The sequence below is a fragment of the Podarcis melisellensis genome (assembly GCF_964234715.1).
Source record: "Podarcis melisellensis genome assembly, chromosome: 10".
In the NCBI taxonomy this organism is placed as follows: domain Eukaryota; kingdom Metazoa; phylum Chordata; class Lepidosauria; order Squamata; family Lacertidae; genus Podarcis; species Podarcis melisellensis.
Window position 1 is genome coordinate 46,973,367 of NC_138542.1, and position 17,839 is coordinate 46,991,205.

Consider the following 17,839-nt stretch of genomic DNA (forward strand, 5'->3'; position numbering starts at 1 on the left):
TATATATATTCATGTTTTGGTGTGTGCCTGCTTTTTCAGGTCATCCACCTTGCAAGTGTGTATTTTCAATAAAATACTGCTGCTTCATCAACTTTGCCCAGACTTTATATCAGAAGGAGTCCTAGGACTTAAGTCCTGGGGGACCAGTATTTATATCTTACACCCCCCCCTCCACTTTTAACATGCTTTATTGACAGGATGCTGCGTGAGCTCCACATTAGAGCAACGCTCCCCACAATCGCTTCGAGGATTTTTTTTTAATACTGTATTACTATTACAGTGTTTTATTGTAATTTCTGCCCGCTAGAGGCGCTTTCCCCGCGTCTGCCTTCCTAATACTTCTCAGCTCCAAGGGGCGGGGCGGAGGAGAAGGGCGGAGCCACCGCCTGTCGCAGCTTAACCCGCCGCCGGGGCCGACCTCCTCTTACGCAACCGGGCAGCTGAAGCCAGGAAAGGGAGCTGGCGAGGAGGCGGGCCCGACGCGTGCTTTTTGTTCAAACCCTCCAATGGGCGCAGGCCGTCGGGAGAGATTGACGGCGCGGGTCAGGTGCGGCTCTTGCCAATAAGCTCCCGCTGCTGGGATTTGACAGACGCACGCACACAAAACCCGGGCCATATTGTCGCCGTGCGGCTTCTCTTTAGCGCTCGGAGCAGGCGGGACCGGCGGCAGCTCCTGAGGATTAACTTAATTAATTGCAAAAAAGATCCACCAAGCTGACCTCGCGCACATCCCCGCGAGGCAAAAGGGCTCTTGGGGGTTTTTATTTCCCATCCTTATTGTTGTCGGCATCTCGGGCGCTTTGCGGGATAAGTTTGTGCGCTTCAGGAGGAACCCCGGCTTGGAGAGGCAGAGGACAAGAGGAGACCGGAGAAGAAGAAAAAAAGGTGGCGCCCTTTTGTTTCGTCTTGTTTTTTCCTCTGCCCCAGAGTCAAGCTCCCCTTGTGCTGCTGCCCCAAGTCCTCCCCGCCCCATTCCCCAGGCGAGCCCCCCTCGCGCTCAGCCGCCCTGCCTTGATTTCTTTCCCTGGCCCGGAACAAAGCGCCACTTCTTCTCCTTCTCTGCCGCCTCTTTTAATGTCCCCCGTTTAAACAACAGTATGAAAAGACGCTCCGAATTGTCTCTCCGTTTACCTCTCGGCTTCTTCCCCCCCCTCCCCGCCCCGTCCTTGCAAGGAGCAGCGACGTCCCGCCTCGCGCATGCTGCTTTTGTTGTTGTCCTCGCGAGGCACTGGCAGCTGCGGCAGATCGGAGGGACTTTTCCTTGGCAGGGAGACGCGTTGAGGAGGGGGAAGGAGGGGAGCGGCCCCATCCCGGGAATGTTTTCCGTGGGTGTAACGCTCCTCGAGTTCGCCGGGACTTTCTCTTGGAAGACAGGGGCCGCCGCCGGAGGAGGGTGTTGCAGGGAGCAACGCGAAGCGGGTAGGGGAATAGGGAGCAGGGTGGGACTTCCTGAAGACGCCCTCCCTCCAGCGCCCTCCCCGCGTGGCCGCCGGCTGCGGGTAACTCAGGACGCTTCATTCGACTGGCCCGTTTTTATTTCCCCCCTCAGATCTGCTCCCGGGTCCCGCTCGCTCTTTCTTTTACTGTTTGTAATTGGCTTTGAGTGGTCCCTTCAGAAACCGTTAGCCCTGCGACCGGTAACTTGCAACGGCAGCCCTTGCCAACCTGGTGCCCGCCCTCCATAAAGTTCAGGACTACAACTTCTATCGCCCCTGACTATTGGCCGTGCTGGCAGGGGCTGAAGGGAATTATTATTATTATTATTATTATTATTATTATTATTATTATTTTATTTATACCCCGCCCATCTGTCTGAATTTTCCCAGCCACTCTGGGTGGCTCCCAACAGACTATTAATATTAATAACAATAAAGCGATAAAACATCAATCATTAAAAACTTCCCTAAACAGAGCTGCCTTTAGATGTCTTCTAAAAGTTGATAGTTGTTTATTTTCTTGACATCTGATGGGAGGGCGTCTGAGGGCACACAGTCCACAAGCGAGAGAGTTGTTGCTAGTGGTGAATTTTAAAGGGGGTGGAGAGGGAGGTTCATATCCACTTGAAAGCCCAACTTCAGTGGTGGCTCATTATTAGTGAGGGGGGGAAACAGAACTTTTTTGAAGAGTGTTTTTATTTATTATATTTGCTACTCCACCCCTTCCCCATACAGAACTTGTGAGGGTAAAATGGCACCCTGAGTTCTGTTGTGGTAGGTTGGACTGGAAGAGTGAAGTGACTGGCCCAAGGCCACCCAGGTAACTTCATGACAGGATTTGAACAAAATCCCGCCGCTACCACTAGTCCTTGTCCAACCAGGATGGGGAAGCAGATGACAATGGGCATTTTTGGACTTCAGTTCCTGTCAAGACGGCCAGTGTGTTGTAGTGGTTACAGGGTCAAACTAGGCTGAGAAGTAGATTAGGCTGAGAGGCAGTGATGGGCCTAAGGTCATCCAGTGAGCTTCATGGCCGAGTGGGGATTTGAACCCTGGTCTCCCAGGTCCTTGTCTGACATGCTAACTGCTGTACTGTACTGACAGCCTTTGCCATTATACTTTGTTCAGTGGCTTCTGCGTGTGTTCCAAGGTTAGACAGTCAGCCTTTACATTGGGAGCAAGTTTCAGGACTTGTTCGTTCTTCTTGCCCTTGCAAAAACCTGAACTGGGCCCTGAAAGGACTCCCTTTCCCCCAGATTTCTCAGTCATTCTCCTTATTGGGGAGGGTGGGGGTGAAACTTGGTAAGAAAGGAAGGAGCAAGACAGTTTGGCACATGCATAGGAAGTAACTTGACAGAGGTCCCTTATAATCTGCTGCTTTTCCCCTTCCTGTTCTGAAAGGAGGCCAAAACTGATCCCTGGAGTTAGCATACATGCTTTCTATTGTATCCCCCCAGGGATAAGTGCTGTTTCCTAATAGCACTGAACAGATGCCTTTGTACTTTTCTTTTGCTCTTTGGGATTTGATGTAAATGCCTCTTTACTTTGCGCCCACATGGAGTGGGGAGGAGTCTCATGTGGGCTGCTGTAAAATGATGGAAAGGGGTGTGTGGAGCATAATAAGCCCTGTTTTCAGTATAGTTCTAGGCAAGTACAGGAACAGCTTGAGCATCCTGCTTCTGTGGAGGGAAGGGGTTTATTTTTAATTTTTTTACAAGGATCCAGGGAAAGGGATCTTCTGCAGGCAAGCATGTGAACTGTCAGGGCGCCGTTTTGCCAATGTAGCCCTGAAGAGAATTGGCCGCATCTCCCAGAATAGCTGTGGTGCAGGATTACAAACGCAGGCTGGCATAACATGATCGAGATTTGACTGGTTTTGTTATTGAAGTTTCATAAGTGGTTGCCTATGAACAGCCTGGTGACTGCTTGCTTGTTGCTGTGATTGTAGAGAGCCAGGGAGGCAGACTTTATAACCGTATAAGGGGTGGATATTTGAGCAGAGTCAGGCTAGGTTTCTGCTGTTCGGACTGTTTTGCATCTTGGCAGGCAAATCTGCAGGGCGGCTGCCTGGTGGTGTATAAATACAGCCGCTGCCAGAGGGTCACCTAAATGAGCCTGACTTAAGTCTGAGATGGCTCTCTCCTTGGCTGGCCTGGGACATGTGTTCTTTTCTTGGCCAAGAGCTCTGCAGCTCTCTGCCAAGTTTTGGCTCCTGGTGCTCTGAAAAGGAGCATGTGATTCATATGTCTGCTGGTTAGAAAGTTGAACTCACGTGCTCAGGCCAGCCAGACGGAGGCTCTAGTGAAGGGGCCTGTAAGGTAGCAGGGACTTCCAAATCTCAGGTCGCAATGCTGCCTGCTGGACAAGTAGCAATGCCCCTAATCCTCCTGTTTCAAGTAGAATGAGTAGATCTGCATCAGTTACCCTCTTACTGAGTGTTTTCAGATGAGCTGTGGAGCATTCATTCTGATCCGCTTGCATGGAGGTCAGATGACATTTTGTCAAAGCAAGTGTTAGCCCAGTGTATTTTTCCATTGCTTTCCTTATCACAAAAGGTCTGATTTGGGGGAGGAAATGGGTTTGTTGTGGGAAACCTCCCACACATACCAGCCTAAACTTGTTAGTATGTGATTAAATCCCAAATGTTTTTGTCTGGAATGTGGCCATGAACTCTGATATTGCCACTTACTCAACTGGGTGGAAGCTAGAGAGGGTTCTATGAGTGTGTAGAAACTAGCCTACTGTCAAAATGAAAATTTTTCATTTAGTTATTCAGCCCGCTTTTGCCTCTGGCCCCACCCACCACTGGCATATGGCCCTTGGAAGATTGCCCAGAAGGAAAAGTGGTCCTTGGGCTGAAAAAGCTTTCCCACCCCTGATCTAGATGACCCCAAGGTCTTTCCAACCCTGTGATCCATCAGGGTGGCTGTTATATTCTTGCTACATCTCTAAAATTTATGCTGTCATGCCAAGGACAAGACTCCAGTCCTGGACCCCAGACTAGCTCTGTATGAGCCTGATTCTGGGATCTGTAGATTTTCAAGAGTGCTGGGAATTGTAGCTCTGTAAGGCTTAACTGCATTTCCCAAGTTTATTTGGGGGAAGCTGTGTGCTTTAATTGCACAGTGCGAAATGTCACTGTGGCTGTCCCAGCTGCTGAGTTTGTGGACCTTATGCTCTCTTCTCTCTATTGCTTCCCCAGGTATCTTGACAAAGGTCTGGTGGTTTTCCTTTGACCATGTCCCGACGAAGCCAGCGCCTTGGAACTGTTCGTTATTACCAAAATGAAGATGATGACAACATCAGTAATAGTGGAGGGAGTTCATTGCTGGGTAGTCAGCACATCCTATATAAAGATGGCTCTGATAGGTAAGTCAGAACAAAGCAAAAGTGAACCCACACCTTTCCCTCCCTCCTAAATGTTGATGCACTGCCAAGTTTCTCTGCAGCTCATTATAAACATTAGCTTGTTATTGCTGCCTTTCACATCCAAGGGTTGCATGTGATATGTAACTGGCATGAGCTGGGGATAGGAAGAGGCATTTTGTGTTGTGGGAGAAACTAATAGCAGTTTGCATGGTGCAATCCAAATTCACAAATTAGATAGATATTGCATTTTGAAAAATCACATTTTGCTTTTAGACATTTGGTTGAGAATTTTCAGCACTGAAAGTTGTATTCGGACCTCAAACTGGATTTCAGATTTATAGATCTGAAGCATGGTTGAATTTAAAATCTGAGCACAGCTGTATTTTTAGGAAATTTATTGTTAACATCAAGCAGGGCCCAAACAGGTTTAACTGCAATATTAATCACAGCTATATTGCCCAGAGCTCTGAGTCTGCATCCTTCAAAGTGGTTCTTAGAAGACTCTCAACTTGATTCTCTTCCTACGCAGAATTCCAGTATAATTCTTGCCACATTCTCCCACATCTGATTTGTGATAACCCTCCCTGTTTCCACAGTTTTTTCCCAAGCAGCAATATAGCCACACCTTGTCTGATGCACAGCACATTACTTGATTAGAGGAGAAAGGAAGGGTTGCAGTACAGGAGAAGTAATTTTTCTAGTTCTTCAGCTTTGCTGGATGTGACATTTCCAAAGTTACAAATCGTATTTATTGCAGAAGTCTTAAGACCCTTCAATGTGTTATTAAAAATTAAGTGTAGCACTAGAGTTCATCATAGCCTTTTATAGAATGTACAGTGCAGCAGTCAGTTGGCACAAATAGGTGGTTATGCTGTGGGAAACTTACGTTGCTTTGAAAGAAAATAAAACTTGACAGGGCCCATTTTCAAAACCTGCTTTATACGTTTCACTTTTAGAAAGTAGCAGTAGCTTAGCACTACAATGCACAGCATGGGGGAAAATATTTTTTCCTTGATGGGACTCAAGGTGGCTTAGTTAAAAGCAAGAGCCATAGAAAACAGCCACAGAATGCACCATGGAAAAAAGAGAAACTTATCCTCTTTAAAATAGAAAAAGTTATTGCTTGTTACAGCTAGAGAGTTCAGTCGCTTGCTAGCCATTACTGATGTCACTTGGGCTGGCCACTACAAGTGCCCACTGTGCTTGCATTTATTTATCTATTTTTGCTTTTACGCCCCACTTTTCCTTCATGAAGGTCAAGGTGGTATACATTGCTCTCCTCCTCTCCATGTTATCCTTACAACAACCCTGTGAGGTAGGTTAGGCTGAGAAATGGTTTCCAAGGTCACCCAGAGAAGGTTCACGGCTGAGGGAGGATTTGAACCAGAGCCTAGTCCGACACTCTCACCACTGCACCACACCTGTCACCATGTGAAGTGGCCTCTATTTGCTGGCTGTAACCTTTTTTACTGGTCCTCTGTAAAGGAGGAGGAGGAGGAAAGGTGGAAGAGCTGACTGACAAGTGCAATGACACTCAAACCACTATCCTGTGCGCTCTCTCTCTCTCTCTCTTGAAGTTTGAGTCCAAAAACAGGTCACAGCCACAGGTTCCCCATGACCAAAGAAGTTCAGTTTACAAAAATGGGTGAGGGGAAGCTGTGGTCATTGTTTTTCAGGCAAATTGCTTGTCAGGATTTTTCTCTCCCCCCCTCACCCCAGTCAATTGGCAACCCCATTTTCCATCTAGGAGTAGCTACTGCATGACTCCTGAGGCAGGTGGTGGTGGTAATGCATTCATGCGCTGCTTGTGAGCGTCCCAGAGGCATCTAGTTGGCCATTGTGGGAAAAGGATGCTGGACTAGGTGGGGCTTTGGCCTAGTCCAGCAGGGCTCTTCCGTTCCTCCTTCCTTCCTGTTCCACCACGAGCAGCCGCTAAGCCATCCAGGAAAACCGCAGCTGCTGCAGAGGAAGCAGGCAGGAAGTAAGAGGTGGGAGAAAGAGCAAGCAGAGCAGTCTATTTGTGTGCTGAGCACATCTTCTCTCGCTTTGCAGAAGATCCGTAGGTGGCTAAGAAATGTTGTCATCTGCCTCTGCTCCCCCCAACTTTTAAAAATCATTTTTTAAAATAGGCCAGGCAGAAATAGCTGCTTGTGCTATTTAAAAATGCACTCAGCAGCAAAGTTGTATATCTCTGTATTACCCTGGGCATTTCTCCTAATTCTGCATGAAAAAACCATGTTCTGGTTTCTTCCTGTAATGGAAACACGTTGTTGATCCCTCAGTGGCTATTTCCTGAGCCGTCACACCTAATCTACAGACAGAGAGGTGAGACAGGAAGTATCTATCATACCACAGCAAATATGAGCCACTGGTTTGGTGAAGTTATTATTGAAATTTTAAAGTGCGGGTGGGCAACCTGTGGCCTCAATATCAATTTTGTGGCTCCTGAAATTGCCTCATTCTTCTATATTGTCTGGGGTTATTCCTTTCCTCGTTTCCTTTTTTTTTTTTTTTGGCCTGGCTTCTTAAAGTGTGTCTCCCCTCTTTCTATGTAATTTCAGAACAACTGGAAGGATCTGAGAATGTGTTTATAGCACACTAAAGTCAGAAAGGAGTTGCTTTCGCTTGCTTTCCAGAACATTAGCTGTATTGATCTGTTGTATTAAGCTCTCTTATATACTTACTTGAGAGTAACCCTGTCAAACCCAGTGGGGTTTGCTTCTGAGTAGACCTGCATGGGATTGAGAGAGGTAACCTCCAGTAGTTTGGATGGCCAGTGGTAGGCAGCCCCCCAATAGATTGTCCCTGAGAAAATGTGTCCCTTGCACAAAAAAAGGCTGTCTGGCCCTGTTTAAAGCTTCAGGCCTCGTAGCACACTTTTAAACTTCTGGGTTGCCCCAGTTCATCTGCAGTCCATCAGTTATATGTTCAAAACATGTATAGAGTGTACAAGTGCCTGGATTGAGACATTGCTCCAGTGCTGGCATAAGAAAAGGAATAGAACAAAGCCACCCACAGAGAAACTTGTTCTAGGATCCTTTCCCCACTTGGAGCATCAAGCATGCCCCATAATCCCCATAATTTGAGAATATTTTGGGGTTTTCAGTATAGAGCATGGGTTTCCCAAGGGAGCCCCCAACCTGATTTCACCCAGCCCTCTTTGGGTTCCATCATCTGTTCAACAGAGAGGGGGAAGGGCAAGGGCTTCAGGCTTATGCAAACTGTACAATTGCAGCTCTTTCCACTGCAAGATTAAAGCAGAAGGGGGAATGTTTCAGCAGATGTTTTGCAGATATGCAAAAAGGTATTCTGTGCATTTTGCAGTGGCTGTTGCATGCCTGCCTTTCAAAGTTTTGAGTTTCTAAATAGCTTTAACTTGAGGCTTGCAGTTTATCTGTGCACGATCTTATTTGCATTCTTCTGCAGAGATGACTGAATTCTTTTTAATAAAAACAAAAGCAAGCCAAATGTCATACACAAATGATAGTTGGTGATTTGTTGCTTTCATCTTTATCTCACCCTTTCTCCAGTGCACATGGTTCCACCTTCCCATTTTATCCTCACAAAAGTGTCATGTGGCAGCTAAGACTGAGAATGTCTGACTGGCCCAAGGTCGCCTAGTAAGAAGAGTCCCTGTTGTCATGGTGGCTGCCCAAATGCTCCTGGGAAGCCCACAAGCAGGGCTTGAGCATAACAGCACCTGGCGCACATGTTCCCCCAGCAACTGGTCTCCAGATGCATACTGTCTCTGATACTGCAGGTAGTGCATAGCCAGCCACCACGATTACTAGTAGCCATTGAGCTTCACAGCTAGGCAAGGATTTGAACCAGCCCCTCCCTGGACCATGTTTACAGCTTACAGCTTACTTCCCTTTCGGAGTATCTCACCCACCTGCAGTGCACAATTATCGCCACATAATGGACATTCAAAAGCCAGTTCTAATCCCTTTCAGATCCACACTAACCTTGAACACGCATCATTTCCCCGTTTCTCTTTCTGTCCTGTTAAGTTCAGCCCCCAGATGCATGTCTGTTAAGTGGTGAGAGTTCAGTCATTACATCCTACCAGCTTCATGTGTGTGAGCTTTGCCTTTCCCACACATTTATTGATTGATTAAATTTGCATCTTGTCTTTTCTCTGATGAGCTCGGGACAGCGTTTGTGGGTTTATTCCCAGCTCTTATTTTATCCTCATGGCAACTCTGTGAGGTAGGTAGGAATGGGAGAGAAAGTAGATAAAGTTTGCATTTAAGGGCTGACCTTACAGCTTAGAAAAGACTGCTGAATTCACACTTTCAGAAATGCAAGAATCAAAACACAGCCATCCTTCAAAATTTGTAGTTCCCTGGATTCTTTGGTACAGTTCTACAGCCAAGTAATATGTCCAAAAATGCAAATATTAGAGGAATATATACCGTACATAACTGTGAAAATAGCATACAAAAATGCATATATTAGAGAAAATTGCTTTGCAAAAATGTGCATTGAACAGAACTGGATACAAAAATGTGTATATTAGGAGAAATTAGCACTACAATCCTGATGAATTTAAAATAAAAATTCCAAACTGACATGGAAGTGTGGAGAACTGAACTTAAGACTGGAAGAATGAGAAATAGTCGGATTCACCCATCCCTGGTGGTAGGCTTGCTTGAGAAGGTCTCAATCAACCAGTTTGTTTCATGACATAGTGGGATTTATATGCACGAAAGCTGCCCCAGGTAGTTTGACCCTTTAAAATATATACCTAGTTCGCTTTTTCTGTCTTAGAAAAGACTGCACAAGACACTCTGTTTAGGGTTTAAACATAACACATTATTTTACCTGGTATACTAAAACATATTTACATGCATTTATTTATATATCTGGGACTGACAGACTTATGAGACTTTACAGACTTCTTCTGAGGCACATAGCAGCGTACAACAAACTCACTAACGCTCTACAGTTGATAACAGATGTAACTGAAAAAACCGCCTACTGCGGTGACATCATAGAATTCTATGCTTCATTAACTATTTCTGTAGTATTTTAGATGCACCACTCCCACATGAACCTGGTTCTTCCATTTCCTAGTCCACCATTCTAACAACTATCACACTGACACACATCGGCATGACAATGTGTTCCTTTTTTTGTTCCTGCAGCCGGAGCCTGAGAAGGAAATCGAGCAGTGTGAAGCGGCCATCTCCAGCTCCTAGCCTGGGAAGCAACCCTTCTGCCCATACCACCTCCTATTACAGTGAGTCTGTGGTCAGCGAATCTTACCTGGGAGATGGCAGGGGACTTTCTGGCAGAAGCAGCGCCCTCTTGGATGATCCACTAGACCACAATTCTTACTGGAGTGAGTATTTCTTTTCCGCTTAAGCCGAGGTTGGGGAATCTGTTGCCCTCCAGATGTTGGTGGACTCCAACTCCCATCATTCCTGGGCGTTGGCCTTGCAGGCTACAAGGAGTTGGAGTCAACATTGGGGGGGGGATACCAGTCTCCCACCCAGTATATGCTATAGAGAGGTTCTATATGGTTGCATAGCACCCTCCCCAGCTACTTCTTACTTATTCTGAAATATTTATATCTGCTTGCTCTGCAGATCATATGTATGCTTTTCTGTTAGAATTATATAGTATTATGACTGCTCTATTTATATTAATAAGAATCAGGGTTGTGGGTTCAAGCCCCAAGTTGGGCAAAAGATTCCTGCATTCCAGGGAGTTGAACTGTGTGAGCTTTTGTGGTCCGTTCGAACTCTACAGTTCTATGATTCTAGGTATACTAAATGGTAGTGCTGTGAATTTCATGGTATTGTTGTGTGTGATGTTGTCAGCTTGAAGAACAAAGGCCTTCAAAGTAGGAAAAGAATTTAAATACACCAGCCTTCCTCAACCTGGTGCCCTCCAGATGTTTAGGGCATCCCAGCATTCCTGCCCATTGGCTGCGCTGGCTGAGGCTGCTGGGAGTTGGAGTTCAAAACATCTGGAGAAGAGCTTGCATCTGCTTTGCTCTTCCCCAGGTATCTTAAGTTGGTGCAGGATGGCAGCCAAGCCACAGTTTAGTTGAGGTTTGTGGTTAAGGTTTCTTCTCTTTAATCACAGCCCGTAGTTGTAGGACAAACCTTGGCTACACATTATAGTTAAGGGAGGTGATGGGTAATTTGACATCAGGTGGGCGTAGCTTGCCCAAATCTGTCTCATGGGTCAAATCAGTAGGTCTAGCAAGCCAGATTGGGTCCAAGAGCCATTGGTTCTCCACCCCTGGTATGGACAATACTGAGACTGATGGTCTGATCCAGTATGATAAGGCAGCTTCCTGTGTTCCTAAAGAAGTTCCTCTTTCCTGGCCAGGCGAGGAGTTGTCAGCGAGGAGGAGGAGAGGTACTGGAGGCTCGGAGTCCAGTAAAAAAATCAATGGGCTGGTTGAAAGGAAAACCTACGACACCTACGCTTCATCATCTGGCTACTCCTCTGAGGATGACTATGCAGGTACAGAAGTGCTCTTTGTCCCAAAGCAGTAGCAATGATGCTCTGTAATGAGAAACCTCCCAAGAAAAAAAACTCCTGTAAAAAAAATCTTCTTGCACTAAGCCCTGTCCCACAGCATAGACTGTTTTTAGGTCTCTTGTGGTGAAAACAGAGATAACCCTTTCACAATGGCCCTTTGCCTGTAGTGTCATCATAGATTTGCGGTTCCTCTCACATACCAGCAAACCTTTGGTTCTGGCATCAGTCTCCCACCCACCCGCCATTCTCTCATGCTGCAGGAAGGCTGCTCACCTTCGTAAAAAAAGAAACAATAAAATAAGAACGACACGACACATAATGCAATATTCCAGTTACAATTAAGCGAGCTGCAGCAACAAGAATTTAGATGCCTATACTGGTCTTGTGTTCTAGGGTTCTGTGGGGGTGGGGCAAGACCAGTTGCTATTTCTGCAGCAGATCTGCGTCTCCAGCATCCTAGAGCCGACCAATCAGCATGAAAGGGGAGCTTTTTAGCTGCCGTATGCTCCAAAGTGAAGGAACACTGAAAGCACAAAGTGCTTCATTTTGAAGAGAGTGGTGTGCAAGTTCTGTTATACACAATGGAACTTCACAGGGACCACAACTTAAGTCACTCCAAAGGAAGATACTGGAGCACACCAGAGCTGTGTGCCCAGGAAACAGTAGTTCTAGCTGAAGGGCAGCACATGGAGGTCTGCGCTGATAGTTGCAAAGCATCTATTTTTATTACTGTTGTATAATCTTAGAAGATTGTATAATATTTGAAGGGGCGAGGCTGTGGGGGGGGCATGGGTATGACTATAATGAAGGAACCCTGCTCTTCTGAATTTGCCACTACGCTACTGGATGCCCAAGACACCTCACCCCACATCAGGGCAAAAAGGTGAATTTTCACCTGCTGAAAAAATGACAACAGTGTTGTGATTGGATGGGCCTGAGAAGGGAGGTTGTTTCAAAGGTGTGGGGCCAGCACAGGGAAGGCCCACCCATGTGCCCCCTTCCTCATTAGGCGTAGGGACCACCACCAAAGTTTCCCTTGCACTTCTTAAACTCAGGCAGGTTGGTAAATGCTTTATCAGTCCCCTGTTTCCTTGGAAAGGTTTCTTCTACTTTGGGAACCAAGGAAATAGAATAATAAAGAAATAATGGCTTTTCCTTCCATTCAAAGTGTGTGAAGGAGGGAGGAAGAAGTGATGTCCTGTTTGCTGACAAACCTATACTCTGTTTCCTGCAGGTCACACCTACTTGGACCAGAACACTTCTGGTTCCGTGCTGAGGAATGCAATCTCCAAAGCAGGCTCTTTTCTGTGGCTTGTGCTTACGTCACCAGGTAAATGGAAAAGCCATTAAGTGTTTTATTTACAGGAGTGATTTTCATTATGCAAGTTAGCAAATGGAAATGGAAAGACAGCCTGAGCCCTTCTATCCCTACTGAGATCACACTGCTAGTTGTCCATCATATTACAGAGGCCTGGTTGGCCTCAACTACAAATCAGGCATTTAGTGTTTCTGGTCCAGTGCTGTGGAACACACTGCCAGCAGAGATGCAGCAGACACCCTCCCTTTGGGCTTCCATACATCTCTTGAAGATCTTTTTGTGCCAATACAATTACGTGACTATTTGTGACAACAGTAGTTAGTAATAACATTATTGTCTTAGCATTGCTAAGCAAATTGGCTTCCTGTCACATCACAAATGTCTTCTTCATGCCTAGAGAGCTGGAATCAAATCTCTTGATATAATTCAACCCTTTCACGATGGAGTCTCCTCCTGAATTTCCTGTAACAGAAGGGCAGTTTTTTAGGACAGCAGTGGGAGCATTGCAGAAGATTTAGATGTTCTGGTTTCTCTGACTGTTGCCATTTCTGCTGCCAGATCTGCCTACATGGCAAGCGAATAAAGGAAGTTGTGTGCCAAGACCTGTTTCCGATGAGCTACACTGGGGAGATGGGAAGTGCGTGAAGGGAAGCTGGTATTATACCACTTTGCCAGAGCAGGAAATGAAGTCTTAGATCTTGAAACAAGCTGAGCTGTTGACATGGCCTGTTGCTGTTTTTCATGCTGCTCTGGTGACTTTACAGGTCGGGTCTTTGGATTGCTATACTGGTGGATGGGGACCACATGGTACCGCCTGACCACTGCAGCTTCCCTGCTGGATGTCTTCGTCTTAACACGGTCAGTGCGGCAGAGAATTTGGAACGCTCCAGAGTGTGGCATCATTTTCTGAACTGTCTGAGAGGCAGCAATTGGGTGGGAGCTGAATAGTGCAAATGCCGACAGGGTTTCCAAAGCTTGCCCTACAGGAGGGAGCGGGAGCCTCTTGCTCTCCAGGAGTTGATAGACTCTGACTCCCTGAAAATTGGCCATGCTGAACTATTTTTCTTTCTTTTTCTGGTTTGTGGCTGATGTTTTAGCTTTGATGTGGTTGTAGTGGTGTTACTATTTTGATTTTGTTATTCAACTTGGAATAACACTTTATAGTCAGTCTGTGTATATACATTTAATTAATTAATTAATTAATTAATAATAAATAATGTGTATGTTGTGTGGTTGGAATGATGAATTTGTTAGCTGCCTTGAGCTTTTGAAAATTAGGGGGGCTAGCCATATGAAAAAAAATAAATATGTGCAGTCTTTCTGATGTCCTACAGGCTGCCCCTTATTTGCTGGAATGGCCTCTTCTATGGCTGATGCTGGACTACAATTCCTATCATCCCTGACTGTCAGCCATGCTGGCTGGGGCTGATGGGAGTTTGGAGTCCCAACACCATTGGGAGAAGGACGACAACAGGTTGGAGGCAGCTGAACTAAGGGGTCACCATATGCAACCCAGTATCTGGGGCTGAGATTGGAGGTACAGGTTGCAAGAGACTTGCGACTGCAGCTGCCCATCTAGCTCTCTTTGGTTCCTCTTCTCACTAATGGCAACCATAGCACAAAGTGTTGTGCGAAGATGTCATGTTGCGTATTTCCCTGTCCCCTTTTGCATTGTGGGGTGGGAAAGCCCACAGCATGATGGCTGACACATTGTGTTGTGGTAGTCCAGAGGTTAGTAATCTCAGTCTCGAAGAGGGGCAGTGCAATAATTACTTGCTACATGTTGCATTGTGGTAGACCAAGGCTGGGGGACCACAGGCCTGGGGTTTGAATGTGGCCCTCTATGCTTCACTGTGTGGCCCTCAGAGCTCTCCCAGGCCCCACCCCTCACTCTCCCTACTTTGCACCCCTGATACCTGGATAATGACTCTTGCTTCCCTGGATGGAGGTTAGAGAGGGTTGTGGCAGTGCAGATGTAGAAATTTAGCACACTGTACAAAGGTAAACTTTGCATCCATTGTTTTCCCTGCTTTTGCCTTTTGCCCTGTCCACCACTGGCATGTGGGGCCCCCAGAAGGTTGCCCAGAATGTAATGTGGCTCTCAGGCTGCAAAAAGATTTTCCCACTCGTATGGTAGATATTATGAGGAAGGGCAAATTGACCATAGACAGTGGCTGCTCCGCTTCTTTGTCAGGTTTTGCCTTTGTGGAATTCCACTGCATCTTATCCTCTCCCTTTCTCTCTTGCTCCTTGGTGCCCAGGAGCTATCCAATCCTGAAGAAGCTCCTCTTGCTGCTGCTCCTGTTGCTGCTCCTGACTGCCATTGGCTACGGTGAGTTCCATATTGCTGTCAAGCTCCTCCTGCACATCAATAAGTGCTGCTTAATGATTAGTTATTCACCAACTTCCTTTCAGGAAGGGGAGAACTGTAGTGTAATGAGGACTGCTTTGCAGGATCAGACCACCCACCATTCCTCCTCCTGCAGCAGCCAACCAGATGCCTCTGGAAGCTCGCAGATGGCAATTATTAGTCCCTGTATTTTGTCTGCCTGCATCTGAACACTGAGGTTCCAATTTTGCTACCTCTGCTGATAGCTTTTGTTAGTAATATCCTCCAAGATTCTGTCTGATCTCTTAATTTTTTAGAATTTCCCCTTCTGGGGAGAGGCTGTAGCTCAGTAGGGGTCCACATGTTTTGCATGCAGATGGTCTCAGGTTCAACCACCGGTATCTCCAGGATGGGTGGGAGAGGCCAGAATTGGGGCTCTCCAGATGCTGCTGAACTATAACTACCCCCCTCCCTGAGCATTGGCCATGCTGGTTGGGGCTGGCAGGATCTGTTTGCCATGGGAGACAGCGTTGAGCTAGAAGAACCATGACTGCTTCCAAAACTGGTGTCCATTCCCACATCTTATGGTGAATTCCCCAAATTAATTTGTGGGAAGTTCTTCCTTCTATCCATCCTGAGCTGACTCTGGTGCCAATCCGTTTCATTGAGGGACTGTATGTTCTGGTGTTATGAGGTTGAGTTGTATAAATCAGCCTACCCACGTAAGCCCTCATTTGAATATTGGTGTATACTCTGAAGTTTATATTTAACTAGATTTTTGTAAGTCAGACTGGACATCTGCTTTGACAGAATAGCCGGGTAAAGACCCATCAGATAAACCCAACTGTAACTGAACTCTCTTTACCAATCACATTTAGGTGCCTGGTATTTTTACCCCTTCGGACTCCACCCATCTGTGTTTTCTTGGGGATCTATGAAGCTGTCTTCTCCTGTTACCAAAAAGGGAGATGAAGCAAGAGATTTTGTTGCATTCTCGGAGGTGAGTACTATGTGGATCTCAGAGGTTCATGAGTAGGAGACACCCTGCAACATTTCTGCTCACCCCTCAGGCTGAGCTGAGCTAGGGAGTTCCCTCTTTGCTTCACAGGGATATAATTATATTCTTGTAAACATAGGTGGATACATGCAGAGCCATATACTTTGCTGTTGGCTGCTTCTGAGCTGTAACCTGGCGTTAAGATGGTCATAAAATTCTAATGGGAACTATGGTGGGTGGCGCTGTGGTCTAAACCACTAACCCAAGTCGGGACTTCCGGGTCGGCGCCATCGCCGAATGGCGGGCTCCCTCCGAGCTCCGGAGGGAGCCTGCTCGGCAGGGGCTGGGTCCTACCGCACCGGCGATGCGGGGACCCTTAAAAACCACGGCCACGGAGGCCGTGGACATGGAGACTCGGCTGGCACCGTCAGCGCCCTCTCGATTCGTGAAGGAGCCTTTTTAAAGGCTACGGATCGGGTGCCGGGGAGGAGCGTGGTGCTTTGAGTCCTCTGCTATCCCTGCCGAGCGCAGCCGCATGCCATCCGGCGGAGAGCGCTGACTTCTTCTATTGAAAATTTGGACCCAAAAGAAGAACCCGTGAGTAATTGGAATATGGACTAAAAAGAGGGATAAATTTTTAGAATTTGGAGCGAACGGGGGAGGTGGAAAAAAGGAAGTCAGCCCCCCCCCCAAATTGTAGAAGAGCCAAAACAAAGGACTGGATAACTAAGATCGAGAGGAATCTTATCTTGCCGAACTAGCAACTTCGCGAGGGAAATTTATAAGATTGAGCTGGAGGAGAAAAGTGGAATTCGTATTAAAAAGCAACCCCCCCGGAATCCCTGGAGCGATTCGTGAAAATGCCTGGAGAAGAATAACGGAGGTTTTGACAGCTGTCAAAGAGCTGTCAAAACGGAAGAATGAAATTGAGACTTTGTTATGAGGACTTTGCCGGTTACATTTGTTATAAATTGGAGATAAATTGTTTCAAATAAGGATTTATAAGTTATTTGGACTGGCGGATGTGATCTGGAAGGGAACTTTGTTATTGTAATCCACCTAGAGGAGCTGAGGGACATTGCATGTGTTTTCGACGGGAAACTTGAACAGTTGGATAGAACTTTTAATCTCCTGGGAAACTGCAGAAATGGAACATTATTTTGTCTACAGAGGCCTACACTTTACTGGAAACAATGGATTAATCTGTTGAAAAATGAAAGGAACATGATGTAATGTTTTGCTCCTGAATAACAAGCCTCTGTAGAGACACTAGAAGCCTTTGGAAAAAGAACATTTCTGTGAGGGAACAGGGAAGTAAAAAGGAGGAGAGTGATTGACAAGAACAAGGAAACAACAAGAACTGGACAGAACTGGAGTGGGAACATTTGGGATATCCAGATTTGACAAGCTTATGGATATAAAATTGGAGTTTATACTCCTGGATATAAAAATCTGGATAGAAGAAATGGGCCCCCTTTGATAGACTCCTTCTATGATTGGACATCTGTAATTTAAAAAAAAAAAAGACCGGTAAAGAACCAGAGGGATGTGGGTTTAGTGAAATGTGGGTTCATCAGGAAGACATTAGAAGTGGAGGGATAGGAGGAACGCAACAGGGAAAGAGGGGAGGGAAATTTGGAATCCAAAGGTTGTAAAATTATTGTTTGTTTTTATTCTATTTTCATCTGTACTATATTTGAAAGGGGGGAACTCGTGGAAGGGAATAGGTCGACCTTAGGGGATGGAAATTTGGATAAATTGAGTTATTGATGATGAGTGTATTTTGGGAATAAGAATTTGTTGAATATTATTGCTTTTTTGGAAGATTTGGAACACAAGAGGGGGTGGGGAGGGGAAGTCCTGGATATTGGAAAAAGTTTATGAATTGGATT

At 46.1% G+C, this 17,839-nt stretch overlaps 1 protein-coding gene across 1 annotated transcript in view; it reads left to right on the top strand.

The window, feature by feature from the left end:
* Positions 1-1,211: 1,211 nt before the first annotated feature.
* The window catches only part of SUN2 (Sad1 and UNC84 domain containing 2), a 29,575-nt gene continuing 12,947 nt past the window's right edge, over positions 1,212-17,839 (top strand). Inside the window, exons 1-8 of the mRNA XM_081929197.1 lie at positions 1,212-1,419; positions 4,639-4,805; positions 9,953-10,149; positions 11,148-11,285; positions 12,538-12,633; positions 13,386-13,479; positions 14,883-14,953; positions 15,829-15,950. Of these exons, the coding sequence (XP_081785323.1) occupies positions 4,675-4,805; positions 9,953-10,149; positions 11,148-11,285; positions 12,538-12,633; positions 13,386-13,479; positions 14,883-14,953; positions 15,829-15,950 (849 nt within the window). The 5' untranslated portion in view covers positions 1,212-1,419; positions 4,639-4,674. The remainder of the gene's footprint in view (positions 1,420-4,638; positions 4,806-9,952; positions 10,150-11,147; positions 11,286-12,537; positions 12,634-13,385; positions 13,480-14,882; positions 14,954-15,828; positions 15,951-17,839) is intronic.